Source organism: Chenopodium album, chromosome 25 (assembly GCF_948465745.1).
Source record: "Chenopodium album chromosome 25, dcCheAlbu1.1, whole genome shotgun sequence".
NCBI classification, from domain to species: Eukaryota; Viridiplantae; Streptophyta; class Magnoliopsida; order Caryophyllales; family Amaranthaceae; genus Chenopodium; species Chenopodium album.
In genome coordinates, this window is record NC_137858.1 from 2,941,077 (window position 1) to 2,963,649 (window position 22,573).

The 22,573-nt window shown below is 32.8% G+C and overlaps 2 protein-coding genes across 3 annotated transcripts; both read right to left on the minus strand.

Moving 5' to 3' along the window:
• Positions 1-7,793: 7,793 nt before the first annotated feature.
• On the minus strand, positions 7,794-10,564 carry LOC145613357 (polyubiquitin-like). Its single transcript, XM_081668451.1, has 2 exons — positions 10,454-10,564; positions 7,794-9,136 (listed from the first exon to the last, which is right to left on the minus strand). The coding sequence occupies exon 2, from the start codon at positions 9,134-9,136 to the stop codon at positions 7,988-7,990; it is 1,149 nt and encodes a 382-aa protein (XP_081524577.1). The 5' UTR covers positions 10,454-10,564; the 3' UTR covers positions 7,794-7,987.
• Positions 10,565-12,834: 2,270 nt separating this feature from the next.
• On the minus strand, positions 12,835-21,421 carry LOC145614732 (cullin-1-like). Of its 2 annotated transcripts, none has more exons than XM_081669801.1 (20): positions 21,271-21,421; positions 20,071-20,233; positions 19,888-19,987; positions 19,279-19,464; positions 19,063-19,110; positions 18,772-18,975; positions 18,612-18,689; positions 18,361-18,450; positions 18,189-18,269; positions 18,046-18,105; positions 17,575-17,604; positions 17,404-17,490; positions 17,169-17,318; positions 17,036-17,091; positions 16,813-16,933; positions 16,573-16,734; positions 16,318-16,461; positions 15,756-15,974; positions 15,483-15,650; positions 12,835-13,180 (listed from the first exon to the last, which is right to left on the minus strand). In XM_081669801.1, the coding sequence occupies exons 2-20, from the start codon at positions 20,202-20,204 to the stop codon at positions 13,079-13,081; spliced, it is 2,220 nt and encodes a 739-aa protein (XP_081525927.1). In that variant the 5' UTR covers positions 20,205-20,233; positions 21,271-21,421; the 3' UTR covers positions 12,835-13,078. The 2 variants fall into 2 exon arrangements, with proteins under 2 accessions (XP_081525927.1, XP_081525928.1); XM_081669802.1 differs by having other exon boundaries at positions 21,219-21,387.
• Between the last annotated feature and the right edge of the window lie 1,152 nt (positions 21,422-22,573).

The window sequence follows — 22,573 nt, forward strand, 5'->3', positions numbered from 1 at the left end:
AATCTAATATGCGAGTATTTGATAACGGCGTTACATCTCAAAAACTAATAGAAAAACAAAAAATCATACATACTCAAAGTATTAAAATTATTATGCTAGATTCTTTACCGATAAACTCATAATGTATTATTATAATTTTCTTCAAACATTAATAAGAGATAAAGTGGGCGTACCGTATTCAACTATGCACGTATCAAACGACAAATATTGAGGTCCAAAGTCAAATGTCCCTTCAAGGGGGAGGAAAGAGTGAAAGACTACTTGTACAAATAAAATTCAGCCACCATTTACAATTGTTCATTATTTATACTATGTATAAGCTTATTAGTACATTTCATACAAGTATAATATTAACATACAATGTATATGGTAGTAACTTTGATCATAGAGGTACGGGAATTTTAACTTGTAGTTGTATTTGTATGACGCAGTTGGTTGGAGATTTATTTTGTAATTATAGGGCAACAAATCCGATCTTATTTTTCCAAATGCTTGTATACCTAGGGTGAGATCTCTTATCTTTTGTGAGGGATTAGGTATGAAATTTTGAACATTTCTGTTGTAAACATGTGAGATGTCTTATAAACATGAAAAAAAAGAAACTTTTTCTTTGAATAACTTTTATTTGGATGCACCACCCTTAAATCTTTTAAGTGTTCTGAACGTGATATATGCATTCAATATTTTTGTTCTCTTGCCAAAACATACAAATATCATCTAGAAGGTTAAAATAAAATTCTTATGAATCTTATTCATCTAGAAGGCTTCATATTATAAATTTTATATGTCATATTATTATAAATTCATCTAGAAGAAGTATAAAATTCTATTCTTTAGAGGATGCGACAGGCATATTATGTAAACAACGCATGCACATGAGGGTTCGTATTTTGGATCAATCATGTGTTTATCCAGAGGTGTAATTCCTTTGCTTGATTAAGGGGGAGCTTAATTAATACACTGAACAGTGCCCTAAATATGATTATTGATTAATTATTATATATTATAAGCATATTATAATAATAACACAACAATTGCCACTATCTTAATTTAGTAATGAGTATTCTTAGTAATTCAATGAGCTTTTGCATGTATCCTTGTGCTTAGGATCAACAATCCAATTACCCAAATCGAGTTGATTAATATATTCAATAATCAGTTTGTCACATAGCTAATTATATGGTTTAAAGAACCAATAATTTAATGAGCTTCTAACTTTCATATCCTTATTGTGTTCTGAATAAAAAATTCGTAGTGCCTACAATAACTCGTTTAATTTTTATTTTTATTTTAAAAACACAATTACTCGTTTAATTTATGATTATATTCCTTTTGCAATAATCTAGATCAAATCGTTCTAGAACATTTGCAATTAACATCTATTGTAAATTTGTAATGCTCATAGTAGTACATAGTAATGTACTTGTAATAACGTACATGGTAGTGTGTCCTCTAATAATTATCAATTTAATCTTTGTCATTAGGAAGCTAGTTGTTAATCATTAAATATTGTATTATATTGATCGTACTTCATTAATCCATACTTTTTCAATCTTCAATGCAAAGCATACTACTCCGTTTAACAAAAAAAAAAAATAAAGAAAAAAAAATAAAGTTTTGTTATACATGGTACAGGAGAATGTACATACGAGTATGTAATTTTACTTCAATAAAAATTGGAGAAAAGAGGGAACTAAATAAAAAAATCCCTTGAAATTTAGTGTTATCTTCAAAAAGTTGACCAAGCCATCATCAAATGTATAATTGATTAATTGTAATATATTAAATCAAGTATCACTTTCAATCAAATGTAACTTATTAGGGAGAATAACTTATTATAGAGGGTGATATGTATAAATCGTACTCCATTTTTTTTTTTAATTATTTTTGTCCTTTTGTTTAATCATAAAAAAATCAAAAGGTTTTGTGTGAGACCGGACTCACGTGAGACCGGGCTCAATAACAAAAGTCCAATAAAAAGGCGCGGGCTAACTAAACCCGATCGCGAGGCCCGCAACACCAAAAACATGATAGTGGACTCACGTGAGTCCGTCTTATCCAAAACTTTACCTAAAACAATACGCATTATTGAAGAAATAGGGTAAATAAGCGCCAAAATGTAGCAAGGACTACGGTCAACTACGGAGGAAATATGGCAAGATAGTTAGCAAGTGGATTGTTGCCTTCAATTTAAGTTAAGAACATGCAAATTTGGCGCCGTTGTTCCGTTAAAAAGGGTTATAATGGCGTCCCATTAAACACCTACTTAATGCTACAAATAGCAGTATATAAACTATCCTATACTCTTAAGTGGTGTTCCATAATCTCATTAAAAATGCATACAGAGTTATTATACATCTACTTAATTAATTATTTACTTACTAATAACAATTGATATTCCGTAATATGCAAAATTATGCGCATAATTAGTACATAAAACCAAGGCTGATTAGGTAAAGTCAAATCTAATAATTTGATGTCATGTCATTTCAAGTAAAAAGAGTGCAAACTTGTCATATGTCAACGCATATATCTTCTAATTAATTATATTTGACTAGACATGATTCACCTTTATTAGTCCTAAAACTTTCTAATTATTACAATAATGCAAGAACAGAAGAAATACATATAATAAATACTACAATTAATAAGCTTATAGACCTAATTACTTTGAAGAACGTTGAAATGTTGAATATAATGATTATGTTGTAGTCTAGGTAAAATCCTAAGACATGTACGAGTACTTCCTTAATTACTCCGTAGTCCGTACATCAAAGGCAAGTGAATGAGCAAGGTCATCTAATCACGTGACATGTTTAATCAACAAGACGATATATTACATATAAGTTATTGTATAATTGTCTTATACCAAGTATAGTATCCTAATTAACAAGAGACGTCGTACATGACAATTTACCATGATTATTACTATAGTTTTATTGCTAATCCAATCCACTTGTGACTTGTTTACTTTAATTAATCACATTACATAACAATGAATACGAATGCATGCATATGTACAATAGATATAAATTCGAAGTATTTTTAGAAAGAACTCAATTTACCTTAGACTTGCTTTGCGAAAAGTTATAATTACATGTATTCGGACTTTCCCTAAACGTGTTGCTCTAGAAGCCAAAGACTAGTCTAGTACTATATTATATTCATACTGTAATACGATTAGTCAGTTTAATCCACGTTCTCAATTTTCTTTTAATCATTATCTACCAGTTTATTATTATAAATTAAAAAAAAAATACAGAAATTCCCTAGTTTAGTCATGTGGATATAAGTTTACGAACTATATCAATTTTTTTTTTTTTTTTTTTTTTTTTTTTTTTTTTTTTTTTTAAAAAAAAAAAAAAGAAAGTTGCCATATAAATGCAGTTTATCCAAATAGCCACGAAATATCATAAAAGTGAAATAGTTGGTTCTTGAAGGAGGGCATATGGAACTAAGGAAGTGACCAAGAAATCACCAAAGACAATGTCTTCCAAGAAAGCTTCATACTATATTCAGTCTTCAAGCTAGTTGCACTCCTATGTGCATGCAAAATAAATAAGTACTATGCGCCTAGATACAAGGGGCATGCTCTCTTCATATACATATAATCAGGGCGGACCTATTAAGGGTCCTAGGTGGCACCAGCCCCCCCAATTTTTTTTTATTTAGGTAAAGATGTAAATTAATGGGTTAAATACAATTTTAATGTAATAAATATCATTAACTTAGCTTTGTTGTAGTGGTAAATTGGTAATGCATTGACTTTATGCAAATACTCCTAGGTTCAAGCCTTCATACAAGCATTTTTTTTTTTTTTTTTTTATTTAGTGCCCCTCCACACTCAATATTCTACATCCGCTACTTAATGGGCATAAAGCTGTAATTTTTTGAGGTTTTAGCACGTAGTAAGCCAATTCAATGTCTATAATAATATCTGTAAGTGATTGCATATTCAATTCATACTCGTATTATACTATACATCCATCATCCATGTAACCTTTAATTAGGACACATCCAAATATTCATCATTTGTGTTATACACATAAATTCAGATAATATATGCTATCTTTAATTTTTTTTAGTTGCAACTTAGAAATATTTTATATCTCTTAAATTATATCCAAAAGTTGCAACTAAAAAAAATTAGGGTGGTATATACGTAATGCATAGATAATATGATGTTGATTATACATGAACTATTGAAATGCATGATTTTTCCAATGAACTTCTAGCCTTCTAGATGTAGGGTCTTTTGTACAGTATTTCTGTGCAACATTGAAAGCCGTACTAGCCTCTAAATTTGATATTTATAAAAAGTCATTCATATGCAACAATTTAAAATAATGTCTTACCTCTTTAATTTTTGTCTAGTACCCTAACCAAATAATATTAAGTGGCTCATAAAATCTCACCACTCTATCAGTTTATCCTTATATAGTGGCAAATATAAAGCCTCAAAATAAAAAATAAAAAAAAATAAAATAAAAAGAATCTAGAAAAAACGTTGAATTGGTCAAGATAGAAGCTTCTTATGAAGCCAACACATATTGAATCATTGATTCTTCTTAGAAAGCTACCAAACTTTACAACTTCAATTCAATAAATAATGTTGGTCTAGAATTTGAGGGACAAAGTAATAAGCATTATGATATTAACCAAAAGACCTCCTATTTAAATACAGTACATAGTTTATAAGTGCATGAATCTGTAAAAGTGTAAATTCATCCTAATTATAGTAATATTGGGTGCTAAATTAGGTAGTCATTAATATATTAGTCTGATCAATCTATTTATTTCATATTGGAATTTCTGTTTTTACACAGTTACTAATTTAGTGCATGATATTAGCCTGGGAGATAAGTTAAACACTTACTAAACCTAATTATTGACTTCAGTATTTTCGATTTAGTTATTAAATAGTTGTTAACATCTAATAGCATTGAACAACAAGTGATGTTAAACAGCATGATTTAACAATGGCTTTTTAGAGACCAAACCTCATCAAAAGAGACTATATGGTGTAGCTAGACCAGCTACAATAATGTGAAACTAACACAATATGGGTGTACGTACATTTCATTTGATATTTTAGCCAAATTGTTACAAAAATTATTATGATAAATATCGAAACATATTGATAAGAAATTATTCGTCCTATCGATCAATGTATACCTAACCACTATGACTATAAACTTTTTATAGTATATATAGCTTAGAGATAGTATATATATACAGATAAGTGACACTTAATGTCAAGATATATACTAAATGTGAAGGAGACAAACATATTTCTGAATTTGTCGCGCTTGATAAATTCATCTTCATTGTAAGCACGGCTAGTAACCTTTTGAAATTATGCTCATACATAATAATTAATATGATAAGATTCTAACTAGAAAAGTAAAAAGATGTGAATAATTGTACCTAGTTTATATTTGCATGGACGAACCCGTAGAAGAAGTTATATAGTATAATCATTAAATCATTAATATCATCCTTTATTCATGTTATAGACACTGAAATTTTTCAATGCAATCTTTTATCAAGGACTTTTATTTCGGCGTTTTTAGATTCGCTTGTTTTTTTCAAAATATTTGGACGCTTTTCTTTGTCCTTTATGCGATGGCACTATGTAAATGATGATGTCTTTCATTTCTCAATATTAAGATAATTATCCTTTGATCTTGTAAAATTGAATTATATGGCTCTCAATTTCTCTCATTAAACAGTATTGGACTATTTGTTTTAGGTATTTCTTCAATATTTCTTTACAAAATTCACCGTTTTATAGGAAAAAAATCAATATTTTGGAAACAATATAATATTGCATCCTAATAAATAAAATCAATGTTACATCAACGGGTTTTCGTAATTCAATATTATGTTCAAGCTAATTTTACCCATACCAAAATGTTGTTTTTTTTAGCGCATACGTGTTCCTATATTGTTTAATGTGATATACATTCATTGAACACATGTAAATCAAAAGTTCATTACTAACAATATGAAGTATATGTGAACGCATGTAAATCAAGACTTCGTGCCTAATATATACTCCTTTTCGTATAATGTTATGTACATATAACCTAATTACCTTTATATGGACCTACGCTACTATTTTAGTTATGCACACTAATTGCACAAAAAAATTCTCACGGGCCAAGAATTTTTTTCCACATTGCGCCATAAAGTACAAAATACACGATCAAACATATAACCTTGATTGTATCATACTCAAGGTACAACAAATTTCACATACAAGTGCCTTTCCCTATCCGAGTAGTAAATACCTAAGATATTTCCCTCTCCTCTTTTTGTACCTTTTTTTTTTTTTATTTGAAGAATTTTTGTACAAATATTTTGTTGGGTAGAAAAGATTGAACTAGCAATTAGTTCAGACTTCAGAGAGCCCAAACCAAAAGTAAATGTTGTTGTCTTGTTGATAGATTCAAAGGGCCCAAAACGTCCAAAAAGAAATGTCAAAGGATTAAAAACAAAAGAAATTTTATTTTAAAAAAAAAAAACAAAAAAAAGTTGGCAGGAAGCTTTCTCTATTTAATATCAGAGCCAGGTTTCGATCCTGGGACCTGTGGGTTATGGGCCCACCACACTTCCGCTGCGCCACTCTGATTTGATATTAAAAATTGTGCAAAATAAACATAAGTATCTTATGTTCAGTCAGAAGACAACTAACAATTGCAAAACAAAACTGTTACCTGCTGAATTTCTTCTTCTAATCTTTGTATAGGAATTCTGGTAAAGTTGTTCAACAAGCAGCTCAATGAGAAAATTGTTGAGATATCGAAAATCCTAAAGTGGAAATGGGAGGTAATAAAAAGGGACGAACAAGTGCCAGGAAGACACATAAGTGACATAACATGATCAAACGTGCTTCTCAGTGAACTTTGGATAATTGCATTGGAGCTGCTTCCCTTTGAAGACGAACATTATAATTTGCGTGGCTACAGGAATCAACCCTTGCACAAGATTTTTCACTTAATCTTCCATATTTCATCGCAACATCAAACCACGAGTCATGTTGCTACTGCTAATACCGCTATTTGCGACACTTCTACTGGCTCAGTTGCAACAATACACCATCACTATTCAGTCCAGCATGCTATAATAAGTGATTTTACTGATTTACCGAAACTAATCATTGCATAAAGAGTAGTAATTTAATTGGATCAAGAGTATATTCTGGTTGATTGTCATTTTCTGAGTGATCATCTTCTGATGTTATTCATTTCTGGTATACAGAAGCAAAGACGAGTATATTGAGCAAACCATCACTCGTCAACACCCATGACAATATCAACGTTGAGAAAGTAGTTTGAGGTTTTCTTTAAGTCACCTAGGTAACACAACAAGATTAAACAAACAAATTGAACTAAACTTATTTTTGAGAGTTCTGATTCGTTAACAAGTAGATGTTTAGAAGGCAGGACAGTCATCGATTCATCCGAGTATAGATCAAAGTTTAAGTGGGTGATATAAGTAGATTAACCATTCAAAAGAGGAAGAACACAGTAAGCTTACTATCAGATAATAAGCATAAATAAAGGGGTCATAGAGACACAAATAGGGAGGCATTATATTGTTCAAATTTGATATTATCAACAACTTAGAAGGAATTCATAGCCCCCTTTGTTCAGAATTCAGCAAAATGTTGATCAGTTATGTGATGCATTCGGAATAACAAAGATTCACAATACCAGAAATTAATGCATGCAGTAAAACAAAGCTTAAAGCAATATACAGAATATACTCAAGAGACACCTAGTCTCATTTATTTATTTATAATAGGGTAGCAACCCACGTTACCAAACACAATAGCATCATCACCACCTTAACACAATATCACACCATAGACACATCTAGACCATATTAATAAAGTTCCGAACCCAGAACACATAAAAGGAAATATCACACATAACACCTAGAGAAATCCTGCTGCAGTGAACGACATAACAGCTTCACAACTTCAAGCATCACCCCCACGAAGACGGAGAACAAGATGGAGGGTAGACTCCTTCTGAATGTTGTAGTCAGCCAAGGTTCGACCATCCTCCAATTGCTTCCCTGCAAAGATGAGCCTCTGCTGGTCTGGGGGGATGCCCTCCTTGTCCTGAATCTTTGTCTTCACATTCTCAATTGTATCAGAAGTCTCAACCTCGAGGGTGATAGTCTTCCCGGTCAGGGTCTTAACGAAGATCTGCATACCACCTCTGAGGCGGAGGACCAAGTGCAGGGTTGATTCCTTTTGGATGTTGTAATCAGCCAAAGTCCTGCCATCCTCCAGCTGTTTCCCAGCAAAGATAATCCTCTGCTGGTCAGGTGGAATGCCCTCCTTATCTTGAATCTTTGTCTTCACATTGTCAATGGTATCCGAGCTTTCAACTTCCAGGGTGATGGTTTTTCCAGTGAGAGTCTTAACAAAAATCTGCATACCTCCCCTCAACCGAAGCACCAAGTGTAAAGTAGATTCCTTCTGGATATTGTAATCAGCCAATGTCCTGCCATCATCCAACTGTTTTCCAGCGAAGATGAGCCTCTGCTGGTCTGGAGGGATTCCTTCTTTGTCTTGAATCTTTGTCTTAACGTTATCAATAGTGTCAGAGCTTTCAACTTCCAGGGTGATGGTTTTTCCAGTGAGTGTCTTCACGAAAATCTGCATACCTCCCCTCAAACGGAGGACCAAATGCAGAGTAGATTCCTTCTGAATGTTATAGTCTGCAAGAGTCCGGCCATCCTCAAGCTGCTTCCCCGCGAAAATAAGCCTCTGCTGGTCTGGTGGGATCCCCTCTTTATCCTGGATCTTTGTCTTCACATTCTCAATGGTGTCAGAAGTTTCAACTTCCAAGGTGATTGTCTTGCCTGTAAGAGTCTTGACAAAGATCTGCATACCACCCCTCAGACGGAGGACTAAGTGGAGGGTGGACTCCTTTTGGATGTTGTAGTCAGCTAGAGTTCTGCCATCATCCAACTGCTTACCAGCGAAGATGAGCCTCTGCTGGTCCGGTGGGATACCTTCCTTATCCTGAATTTTGGTCTTGACATTCTCAATAGTGTCAGAAGTCTCGACCTCGAGGGTGATGGTCTTGCCAGTAAGGGTTTTCACAAAGATTTGCATCTGCAACACACAAGGTCATAAAAACAAAGAAGTTAGATAACAGAGAGATCCACATGAAATCAACAACGAACCACAAATCAGTCTGCATTTCTACTAAAATCATCGGAAAAAAAGAATAATTACAATTATTCTAAACACAAAAGCATAAGGGTCACATAAATTCAAAACACAAGGTGACTAGACTAAAGATTATTAAGGTGTTACAAGCAAAAAGGCTTTTTAAAGATCATTTCAACACATAATATGAAGAAAGCAAGATTTAAATATTTGCAAATAGTTTGAAACAATATTCACTCGCTTAATCTAAGAAATTTTTGTATGAAATCTCATGATTGACAAAAACAAAAGAATATCTGTGATAAATCAAAGAAACCACCAAATAACAGTCATAAGTATGTTAGGATTCTTTAAAATCTAAACAATGACAACGAAAAATTCATATTATAATTAGTCAAACACTCGATCAAGTAATCGATCACTAAAAAGAGTTGCAGAAACATAGAAATCAAACAAGAAACGTAAAAAGAAAATCAAAACCCTAAGATGAACTGAAATCAAAAGAGAAAACTCAAAAACAAAGTATGATAGAACACAATAATAAGAAATCATGAACACAAAATAAGAAATCATAAACACAAAATAAGAAATCATAAACAAATTTACGCCAAGATCATGAACAAATCAAACATCCGCATCATAAACAACACGTTCAGCTAATTAAGTTATACAAAATCAAGAATCAGAACAAATTAACTCTTAAGGTCATAAACATCAACAACAGAAACAACTACTTCAGCATATTCAACATTATAAAATCAAAATTCACAACAAAATAAACCTAAAACAGAAACACACACAAACACACAGCAGAAAAAACAAACGCTTAATCAAGTGATTATTAATCAACAACCATACAGAATCGCAGAAACATAAAAATAATTCAAGAAACGTGAAAAGGAAATCAAAACCCTAAGATGAACTGAAATCATAAAAAAAAAAACTCGAAAAACAGCATAATAGAGCAAAAATCATAACTATACAGCACAATGATAAACAAATTTACGCCAAGATCATGTATATCAAACATCGGCATCATCAACAAGTTCAACTAATTCAGTACTACAAAATCAAAAATCAAAACAAATTAACGCTAAGATCATAAACAAAATCAACATCAACATCATCGACAACAACATTAACAGATTCAACATTACAAAATCAAAAATCATAACAAAAAACATCTAAAACAGAGACGCACACAAACAGACAGCAAAAAAAATCAAACAAAAAACGAGAAAAGATTGAGCAGAAACTCACATTGAATTAGGAGCGAAAAACGTCGGAGATTAGCGTAGAAACCCTAACCCAAATTTAGAGAGAGAAGATTTAAGGTGAATTGTGTTAGTGTTTGATGAAGAGAGAAAATAGTTTGTTGGTTGTGAAGGTGAAAGAGAATAAGAAGGAGGGTTTAAATAGGAAAAGGAGGAAGTTGAGATAATTAAGCTAGGTAACACATGAGTTACGCGTGTCAAAAGTGACAACGTTGATCTCATCAAATAAATAAAATCGCCGTATATTATGGAATTTAATGGTATATAGTTTTCAATTTTTTTTTTTTTTTTGATTCATATGAGCCACAAGGGCGGGTACAACGGGGGGAATTCCAGCATATGCTGGGGGTAAGGATCGATCCCGTAACCTCGAGGTTACGAAATGGGAGTGCTATCATCAGACCAACTCCACATCCTTATATAGTTTTCAATTTTAAGATAATCTTTGTTACTTTTATTTGGACTATACTATTGATAAGATGAGGTTTTTATTTAATTAGTACGGAGTAAAATTGATATGTTTACATAGGATTGGTTAGCTAAAAAAATTTGCTTGTGCATCTACGTTAAACACGTTTTTGGTTTTTACACCTTTAACTTGAAACTCAATTTCCTTGTTATTTCTTGTCAAAAAAGAAATTGTGTAAAAAGTTAAAGGTTGTGATTCAAATATACATCTCGTTGATGTATATTTTAAAGACAAAATTTAAAGATAATTCATAAAAATAATTTAATTTTGGTTAAGGTGTTAAATTATTTTTTCTAATTTTTATTTTAAAATACGCGTCAAGGATATATGTTATGAAGGTAAAAAATAGAGGAAAAACTACAATCTCACGTAAGTATCAAATTTACTCTATCTCTACAAATAAAATATATCCTTAAAATATATCCAATCCCACATAAGAATATTTTTAGGTTTTGTTTGGTAATTAGCTACAGTTGATTCATAATATCTCGTTACAATAATTGATTTTAATAGCTGGCTATATTAGATGGTTTGACAAGTTAGGGCATTTTCATTTTAGCTTAATTTCAGTTCAGTTCAGCTTCAATCAATTTTGTTCAGCTTCTAATTTTCTTCTCTCATAAACTATTCATTTCAGCTCTATTCAGTTCAGTTCAGTTTAGCTCCAATCAGTTCAGTTCAGTTTAGCTCAATTTAGTAAATGTGAACAGTCCCCTTAGTAGAATAAATTGTTTTGGTAACATTAGTTTCTTGTTTTTTTTTTTTTTTTTTTTTTTTTTTTTTTTTTTTTGAAATATTAGAAACTAATAAAGTTTAGTTAGGTTACCCAAATGAGTTTGATAATACGTAGTATTCCCTCCGTCACTAAATTATATCCTTACTTTTCTCTATTATGGTAGAAGTAGCAATGTAATTTAGGGATAGAGAGAGAATTAACTAACAGGTTGGTAGAGTAACCTATTTTACAAGTACTTGTTTTGTTGCTCCACTAATTAGAATGACATATTAGGACATTTAAATGAAATGACATAACTATATAACTATATTGATATGAAGAGAAAATATCAACTTATAGTCATTTTACTAATTTCATTTCTTTAAAAAACCTCACAAATCTAGCTTTTTACAAATAAGCTTATTGAAAATAATCTAATTTGTTAGATTATTTCCTTCATATATAGAAATCCAATACATAGTAAATTGTACCAAGTACTCCTACAAGAAAAGAAATCAAGCCAAAAATCAATTCAAATTCAAACACATGAACCTATTAATTATTAAGATGAAATCGAGGTAGCATACATCCTTGTCCAATTGTCCCTTCCTTCCCTCCAATAGTTGCTTTTACATTAGAAGCCTTTGTTAACTATAAGAGGCATCAAACAGACTTTAGTATGCATTAAACTCATGTCAAAATGACTGATAACAATCTTATAGCTACATTGTTTTTTCTTTTAGTGAATTAAAATTGCCAATTTTACATATAACTCGTAATTATACGAAGTATACATGTAATTCGTATATACTTCGTACATATTTCTTATTCTTATTGATAATTCAAAAGAAAACCCAATAGGCGATGATGAAATAATAATTCAAGCATATATATGTAATACACCAAAGACTTAGTCGTAACGTAGACTACAAGCTTAAGATTTAACCATTATACTCTACTCAGCAAGCATCAATCAGTCCACAGGCAGCAACTTAGACTTGATAGATCGATACTCGTAAGGTGTAATTCTGTGTATGATAGAGAATAGGAACACCAATAACAGCAAGTACTTCGTACAAGGTAAGAGGTTGCAGTATATACTCATAATGAATTATAAACATCTCCTGTACTCATATATTTAAAACCTGGAGATAAGGGCGCACATAAAAGCTACTTCACCTCATTAAGTTGAAAGTTTTAAACTGAATATATTATTTAAATCAACAAACATGTCTAATATATAATTTCTTTGATTGCATGAGACCAAAAAAATAAATTTCCCCAAGAATTTTTTGATTGACTCATGGAAAACCAAATTACTGTACAATACTAAAATACAAAGTTACAAACCTACTCTTCGCATTATCATTCAGGGTTTGATACATATAACACCTCGAAAGGTTGCTCACAAGGACACAAGAATATGATCAAGCCAAATATCGGAACAGCTGAGGGTTCTCCTTGTCTCTTTCAATATAATCTCTGGTGATCAGATCCTCGATCCTCTTCTTAATTGCCTTGAAATCAGGCTGTATAGATTTAAAAAATTAGTTATGTAATAAGGGGCAAAAACTTCGCATGCAATTCTCAATGTTACAGAAATTAGGAAACCGGTGGAGCATGTTGCCTTACAATCCAATAATTATGCTTAATAAACAATAATTCATTTTTTGCACTGTAAGTCAGTAAGCATTAACTGAACAAATTCAATCATACAAAATAATACTTGTATGTATCCAAGAAAGGCAATGCAAGCATCACTGCACAAATTAATGGTTGCCATTATCATCCCCTGCTTATTGATTACAGCTTAGGATCCTTCTTTTTACTACTTTCTAGGAAGGATGGCATGGCGAGAAAAACATCATATGCATAAGATTGAGACAGGAAATAGCCGAATGAGAAACACTAATGATACAACTAAAAGGTCACACAGTGCATTCTCATTCTAAAATCTACAAGCAGCAGCAAAGACTGTCTTACAAGAACTTCCAGAGATTTTGCAGTACCAGGGGGCAGGGGATAAATCATCTCGCAAAATCTCCTATATATTCTTATATCTAGTTTAAGCAAGTTTCTCTTATGCTTGCTAAAGAAAAGCAATTAAAAAAAAACTTGCATCATAAAAAGAAAACCATTGCTTTTAATCCGATGTGTTACTTTCTCTACACACTTTTATCCTTCACATGGAAGAACTGAGTCACACTTACCAGTTGTATGAGCGTACAATCCACAAAAACAGAATGTTTCATCATTAACTTTCTACTTGCTGTAACATATTTGAGTGTTGGTGGTAATTTAGCCTATTAACTAGTTCTACTGCTTTCAATCAGCTGATTTTTTTCACAAGTCAAATATTGATACATATTACATTGTTTCTGTTCTACTCGCTCATCAAAACCAAAACAAAAACAAAAACCACAACCAAAAGTCATTCTAATTGGCTTCAGCTCAACAATTATTTTCCAAGAATTGTGGTCCCTAAAAATTACTGTTACATGCCATCTATTATGCACTAGTTTTTCCACTTCACTTCTCTTTTAGAGCAGTTGACAGCAAGAATGATCAAATCATAAAAATATATACTACATCCACGTACTTCATAATTTATTTTTATAATTCAATGCCAAGCAATTCAGAAATACACTACTACCACCTCCTAAAAAAAACTTGATTCTTCAACAAGTGGGCAATAAAAATTCACAAATGCACAATCGTAGTTTTAAAAAGCGAGCCTAGGCGACGTGAAGCGGCACCCAAAATGCCTTGACCTTGCCAGCTGTTGGGCACAGTGCCGAACAAAAGGCGAGTAAAAGCGCCCCACACCTCATACCACCTCGGAGCAAGGCCAAAGCCTGGGCCACCACAAGTTCAAACGCGAGGGAGTAGCACCAGATCTGCCAGCTTTCTTCGCTGGTCAAACTTTCCACGTTTTTTCTTTGATTTGCTCGTCTTCTTTGTCTTTCATTCTCTCTCTTCATTCTTCTCCTCTTTCTGTCTTCATCATATTCTATCAAAATTCTCACTCTCCTCTTCTCGTTCTCATAAGATTCTTCCTTTGTGTGGACTCCAAGTACTCAGAAAGCCAGTGGCCCAATACCCAAATCTTCTATTCCACAATCACCTGATGCCCCTCCCATTATTTTGGGTTTTTTTTTTTTTTTTTTCTAAATCTTTTTATCTTACTTTTTTTTTTACTCATATTTGGGCTTTAAAAAAATTAATAATACCAGAAATTTTTAAGTGCCTTCACTTTTCACCTAGGCTCCAGTAACCCTTTTCGCCTTGCGGTTTTTGAATCTAAGAGCGCAACCTTATGTTCTTAGTTTTATCCGTTCAAGAAAACAGAGAAGATATACGTAACCAAGCATATATATATCTAAATTATATCAATGGCATCTTATTTCCCTATAGCATCCAGCAACTACCCTCTCCAAACACCCCTTTCCCATCTCTGTTTCATAACAATTATTTCCTGCCTCTACATTGTTCAGAAATATCCATCTTAGTAAAAACTCATCCGACATTCCGACCAAGCCCTCCTTGACGGTGATCCATGATCTTTGCCTCATTTTATGTATTCAGATCATTATCAATAATCAAACAGCTTTGCCATATTCCAGGGTCTAATTAGTCAAACACCATATGTACAGATTCACAGCTCGATTGAAGAAAAAAAGGTAGGAATCTAATTAATCATCAAAGTGTGAGGAGGAGTGTAATGGATTCCTCTACGGCTCTACTTTACTCCACAACACTAGCAGCAGCAATATAAGTATAAGGTCTAGCTAAAGGTTTAAACAATATTTGTTGATGGAGAAGATGCTATACCTTAAACATGCGGCTTAGCTGCTCCACGCATTCCGTGATTAATTGCTGGTATCCCAAAACCTTCCTACTTTTCATTATGCGAACAATTGAGGCATCAATAGCATATCTTCTATCTTTGTCAACATCTTCAACAACCTTCTTCCTTTCATCCATTGGAGGAAGAGGAATCTAAGCAATCATCAAAACAAAGCAAATTAATCTAAATAAAAAGAATCTTGCAAGATAATTATTCACACTAAGGTAATAGGAGAAATAAAGAGAGGGGGGACATACCCTTATCCTCCTCATTTTGTCAGTAAAATTAGAGTTGAATGAAAAATAATCAGTTGGGGACACAGTTCTTGAGGCTGGCTCCTTTAAAAGAATCTTATACTTAGCGCAAGATAGAGATTGAAGCACTCTAACCAAGTCTTCATCAGCTAAATTTAGTTGAGTTGCTATTTCTGAATAGCTCAGTCGATCTGAGGTGTTGAAGAGCATCAAAGCAGCAGCCTACAAGAATGTATATCAGGGCATTAAATTAAGATTTTAAAAAATGAGGTATCAGATGGTATTTTACCACGAAATTCTCTACATCTAATAACTTGAGTCATTAATGACTAATAATGTTCGTTGGTATAAAATAGTGCCTAAATGACATTACCATGATACCAAAATACTCCAACATTAATACCAACAAATGCAAAATGCTTTGTTGGTATCATAGTATGCTTTGTTGGATCATAGTAATCTTTGTAGGTATTAAGATAATAACATCAAACTACAATTATACCAACAAGTGTTATTAGAGTCATTTATTACTCAAGTTATTACAGGTTGAGAAATGTATAATTACCTGATAAGTTCCAACAACCAACTCCATTGTTTTTGGACCAAACTTTCCATTAATATTACAACTTCCCAACGAATAAACCCAGGTCAGCTTCCTGTGCTTTGTCTTAGTTTGATAGAATTGCTTAAAAACTTCAACACACCTCACCTACAAGAAAAACAACAAATTGATATACCCATGCTGATCCATAATAATCAACTTACATTAAACCACAGAATAATAATTTTGATCTAAAATGAAAATAAAAACATTCATTACCATCTCAGCAGGAAGGTTAAGATCAGAAGATTTATAACTAGGCCAGAACCCAGTTGTCAAAACTGTCACAGTCAAATCAAGACCTGGACTGGCATCTGGATTTTGTCCAAGATATTCCTCAAAATTCGTCTGATTCTCCCTCGCCAATGTCAAGTCAGTCACCTATAAAATAATCAAAACAGGTTAAATTCTGTGAATTTAGACCACCAAATATAAACAAAATAATTAAAGGCAATCTACCATTCCCTCCATCTTTGATGTGAATTGTCCTCCACACTGCTGCTTCAATTTAGTTAGAATACTTCTTTCATGATCATCATTAGCACTCTTGTCAAAGAGCAGTCGCCGAGAGAGCTTCTTCCTATTAAAAATCAATAGAAAATTAAAAAACTTGAACAGAAACAACCATGCAAGAAATGATACAGAAAGGAGAGGGTCAGGGGTGGCAAGAGGAAACTCTAACCTATAAAATTCAGCAAACAAGTCTTTATCACTGACATATGCAAGAAGCTTCACCACCTGGAGATAGTTGTAAAAAGCACACCTTTAGTAACAAGAAAATCATAGTTAAAGATCAAAAGTAGACAGGAAATTACCTTCTCAAGTGAATCCTCAATAGCCTCATCACTCAATTTCTCACTACCACCTTTCTTCAGAATATTATCGCAAAAAGAAGCTAGCAGTTCAGCACTTGAACTACCAGCAACACCCTTGTTTAAGAATACCTCAAATGCTTCTTTGAGTGCCTATAGAGCAGCAATAGTTAGCTCTAAAAAAAAAAAAAAAACCGCACCAGAACACAAATCGCAAATAATTCTTCAAGTGGCAAACCTTGTGAAAGATGGTATGGCTGTTGAAGCATTCGGTAACATAAGTCATAAATTTGTCATGCAACTCGATCACTTTCCTGACAAACACCTAAAAGAAAAGGCAAACAAGTCAGCCACTCAGCCCAAATATCCTTTTTCCAAATCATATGACAAGGTGAGTTAATAGACCTACCTGCTCATGTGAACCACCAGCATTTTCAGCCTGCCAAGGAAGTAGTGTTAGCAAGGAAACTGACAACTAGGGCAACTAATACATGATCCGGAAAGGCAACAAACAAATGACCAAAGTTTTCAACCCACATTCCTAACAAAGTATCAGTACAATGAATACAACATATAAGAAGAAATTTATTCTATACATGATAGCCATTTACTCGATTTCTTAAAGAGCAAGGCAAGCTTTAATGAAGATTGATGATATCACAGGAATATAAGGAAGCTATGGTGGCATAAAATTGGAAGATCATGTATTTCTGCTTCTTCCAAGCTTACAACAAGTCACTCATTGAATTCCAAAGAAAATCTATCTTTCATTTCAAACTTAAAAGACAACATAGGCAATAATATTCATTTTTGCATCACCAATGCAGACATTAGAAGTAACATCATGAAGATGATAGGAAAATAAATAAATAAAACACACCTTGCTAATTGCAGCATCTTCAGCCTGCTGTACTAATGTTGTTCCTTCATCAGTTATATGCTGCAGGAAATACATACTGAATATTAGCAAACTTACAAGGACAAGTAGATCTTGCTCAATTGAAAGTATGGAGAAAGCTTTACCTGTTTGAAGATACTGCCAATGGGTTCCAGCCCTTTAGTGACCTTACTGTATAGCCTGTACATTCTAGAAAGATCTTCCACCTAAAGAGATCCAAGAACCAAAGCCAATATTCTCAATGTAAAATAAACAAAACAGAAAACTTACAGACTGTAAATAGTGTAAATGCTATACCTTGTCATCTTTCAACAATGCACGACATCCAGAATTCTCCTTCTCAAGTAATTGATTTTCATAAACCAATAGCAGCTCATTTTGTACTTTCTGTGTAGAAGAAAGCCAATAATACATCAAAAACAAACCATATAAGAAGCCCAAACGTTTTATTATGATATTTCTGAGGACAAAATCTTTACACACAATCATCAAAACCTTAGCAATACTAGAAGGAAATTGCTTAACTAGAAACAACAACTAAATCTAACCTCCAGAAGCTTTGGCTCACTGCTAAAATGTAGATAATGAGCCACTCTATCTTTCTCTTTCTTCAAACATTCCTCTGACTGTATTGTCCATAAATAATTAAAATGAGTCATACATTGTTTTTAGGCAAAAATCAAATAGTAGAGAAAAGAAAATGCTTGCCTTCAACATATATTCTGGACACGAGTCCTCCAGAATCCAGCTTGAGGCCTTGCGTGAGTAGTAAGCAGCAGTATCATCTAGCATATGAGCTTCAAAGTCCTTTTCATAGTAATCCATTTGTCCCATTCCGATTTCAACATATATATCAAGAACATTCTTCAATAATGCTCTATCAATTTGTCCACCCTCCCTTTCTACGTCAATCTGATCAGAAACACAAGCCATACCTCATCAGCATGCAGAACATGTGAGAATAAAACCAGGAAAAAAAGCTTCATGCCATGTACTTACCAGAGCTATGACAGCATCCTTGGCTTTGCCAGATACTTCTTGATAAACCTGGTGCAGAAAAAGTTCATTCATGAGTCAGCTCCCCATGTAGAGCAAGAGTATACAATCAAGCAAGGGCAAAACATTAATCAATCAATCAAAGCCTTAATCAGGGCAAAACATTAATAGAGAACATATATTATACTACTAAGAGAGACATGGAAAATATTTCAATACCAGATCACGGAAGCAAGTCAATCCAACTTCATGCAAAGATGGAAGTGACCTCCGAGCAATGAAGTACCGATCCAGATAATGGAAGAAACGAGACAGCCACCTGACCATTACTTTATGATTTGACCATCTCTTCACAAGCTCTCTCAGCATAAACTCATCATGTTTCTCCCCTAGAGAAGGTAAAACCTGATTCAAAGTAATGGGAGGGAACAGGAAAATGCAGTGTTAAAAACACAGAGCACACACAATGACCAGACTTGGAAGAAACAGTTCCTGAAATCTTGAATTACATATGTTAAACTTCGGAAAATTTCGTGAGAAACTAAAACCAACATTGATATGCGAGCAAGATTATAGCAATACTTACTAGTTACTAGAATGGATGATTTACAACAATCTAATTTACACGAGCAAAATTATATTTGCAAAGATTCAAAATAGATCTACCACACGTAAGGGTAAGTAGTGACAAAAACAACACCATACTTGTACACCAAAACAAATTCCCTTCAATTTATTCATGCCAAGTCGTCAACAGGAATGTACAAGTACAAACAAATGACCCTTGGAAGACTGGCGAAGTGCAAAAGTTCAAAAAAAAATTCTTACTGTTGAGTTTATGTAATCCACGAATGCCTGTTTGTAATTGTCATAGAGCTGTTGAGAATAATCATGCGGGGGTTTCTGAGTACACATGTTATATATTGTCCTACATTTGAATTAGATACTCAGTAATGTGCAACAAATTATTCTAAACCAAAACATGTTATAAATAATAGATAAGGCACCCACGTGTAGAGCATCATGTAGTCTTCAGAATTAAAAGGTGGCTCTGGTAACCCTTCCAGAATCCTTTTTAGCTTTGTAATCCCCTTCTCCATGAATTCCCATCCTGACTCTAGTTCAATAACTTTACGATCGTTCATTTTTGTATCTAATTGATTGGCTTAATCACCTATTACACAACACGAAACAAACAGGTTAGCCACAAATTTGTCATACACAACTGATCATGATATCTACCATTTAATCAATTTAATCATTAAATGATATATAATCATAAAAATTCCAGATATATCTATTAATACAACATCTAAGACTATAAATGCACAGCACGTCAACATACGATGATCATAACATAGTTGATTAACACATAATAAAATGATCTCCCGATCTAACTTGGATTATGGGCATAAAAACAATCCCATTAATCCTTTCTTCCCCTCTCCTCCCAGAGGTAAAGGGGTCTGATTGAATTACAAGCACCCTCAGATTGAACTCAATTCCATAAAGATTAAGCATTTGAACTAGTTTGGACAAGTCAGCACATACTGTGACTTAATTTTATTTTCTTACAAGTATTACAAACTTGAAAACACTAAAGTCTACAACTTTATTAGTATATTACTATAACCGAGCAAATGCATACAAAGGCAATGAAAAAGAACTGAAAGGCAGTTTTACTAAACAAAAAACAAAAAAAACAAATCAAATTTCGGATGCTCATTGAGAGATCTATGAACCTAAACTAGAGGGCAAAATGGCATGAATTTCAAAAAGACCCAAACAATTATTCAATTTTCATTCAAAATTCTGAGAAATTCATCCTAAAAAGCAAAATTGAAGACCTCACATATAATCTACCATTCATCCAAACAGCTCAACACAAAAACCCTGATTTGGGTTTAGCATAACTGTATCCACACACCCAAAAATCGAAACCCTAACCCCAGAAATGAATCGAATTTATCCAAATTACCTCACAAAAACCCACCAATCAACCAAAAAAATCCCCCCCAAAACAACCCATCAAACTTAAAATGATTGAATTATCAGAAAAATGATCAAACAACAGACAAATCAACTAAAACAATCGAAAATGAAAAACAGCTACATAAAGATTAAAACTTTAGAGCTGAAAAACAAGAACAATAACTAACCTTAACAGTAAAACCTAATTAAAAAAGGGGAAATGAAGAAAGGAGAGATCACCTGAGATAAGAAGGTGATGTCACCGGCAACCGGTGGAAGGAGGAGAGAGAAAGAGAGGAGAGAGAAAGAGAAATGAGGATGCGTTGGAAGTGATGAATGTGTAATTGTGTTGTCTGAATATCTGTGTTGTAGTTGTAGTAAACAAAACCCCGATTGTGTATAACCTTTAGATTCAACTATTCTTCTTTAAGACAGGTTTTTCTACTCTTATGTAGTAAGTAATCTTGTTTAAGGTGTAATAATGTTTGGTTTTTTTTTTTTTTCCTTAAAGGTGTATTTTTGGAATATAAACTTTGATAAGGAAATGAAAATATTGGTTTGTTAGTTTTAATTACTCGGTATAAATTTTTCTATTATGAAAAGGTGTCTCGTTAGATTTGAATGGTTGTGAATCTCGATTTTTTTTTTAATAACGCGTGAATGACACTTGGTAGTTTACATGAAAATAATAATTTTTTATTGGTAAAATTTCTCATATCTACCTTGGAATTTATTTTATATCAACACGTGTGTGAGACACTGAGATTAATTACCTTTAAGTACTAATGTTCAATTGACAATTCAAGTGTTATGATAAATAGTCACTAATATAAACAGACATTGCCTACCAATTTCCCTTAAGGGAAAACTAATGTTAAGCCATCAAAAGTTATTGGAACTCTCATAAAATATAATATCAAGTCTTAATCCTTTTGGTACATGAATTTTCTATGCGTAAGCTGATGAAGCATAATTATATAAGGTACGAAGTCTTTTATTTTAGGTTTTATACTTGCATGCCTGCATGTGGGAGCCCGAGGGTAAAAATGGTCGGTTTTGCACTAAAACCGCTACTTCAAGTAGCAATTTGGTGTAAACCAAAAGTAGTGGTATTGCTCGTGAACAAAACATGTAAACTTATTTACAATATAACCACTAGATAAACAATTGTTATTTATCATGAAGATCAACTTGTCTTTTCTTACATGGCTTATTTGACGCTATACTACTCTCCATCTATGTGATATTGTATTAATGATTATTTTAAGATTAAGTCAATACAAATTAAATATGTTTGACAATACTTGAGAATTATAACCGTGGAGAAATTGAAGATAGTTTGCACAATAAATCATAATACATTTCATCGTCTAATTAATACATACAGGGAAGATCTTTGTTTGGGCGAGCAAGGGCCCGACCCCCCTAAGTAGTATTTTTGAATTATTGATTATACGTAATATGATGTCTAATAATTACATATACTAGTGAAAGTTAAAAAATAGTGATTCAGTATTGTTATTTTTAAGCAAAAGGTTGGAAT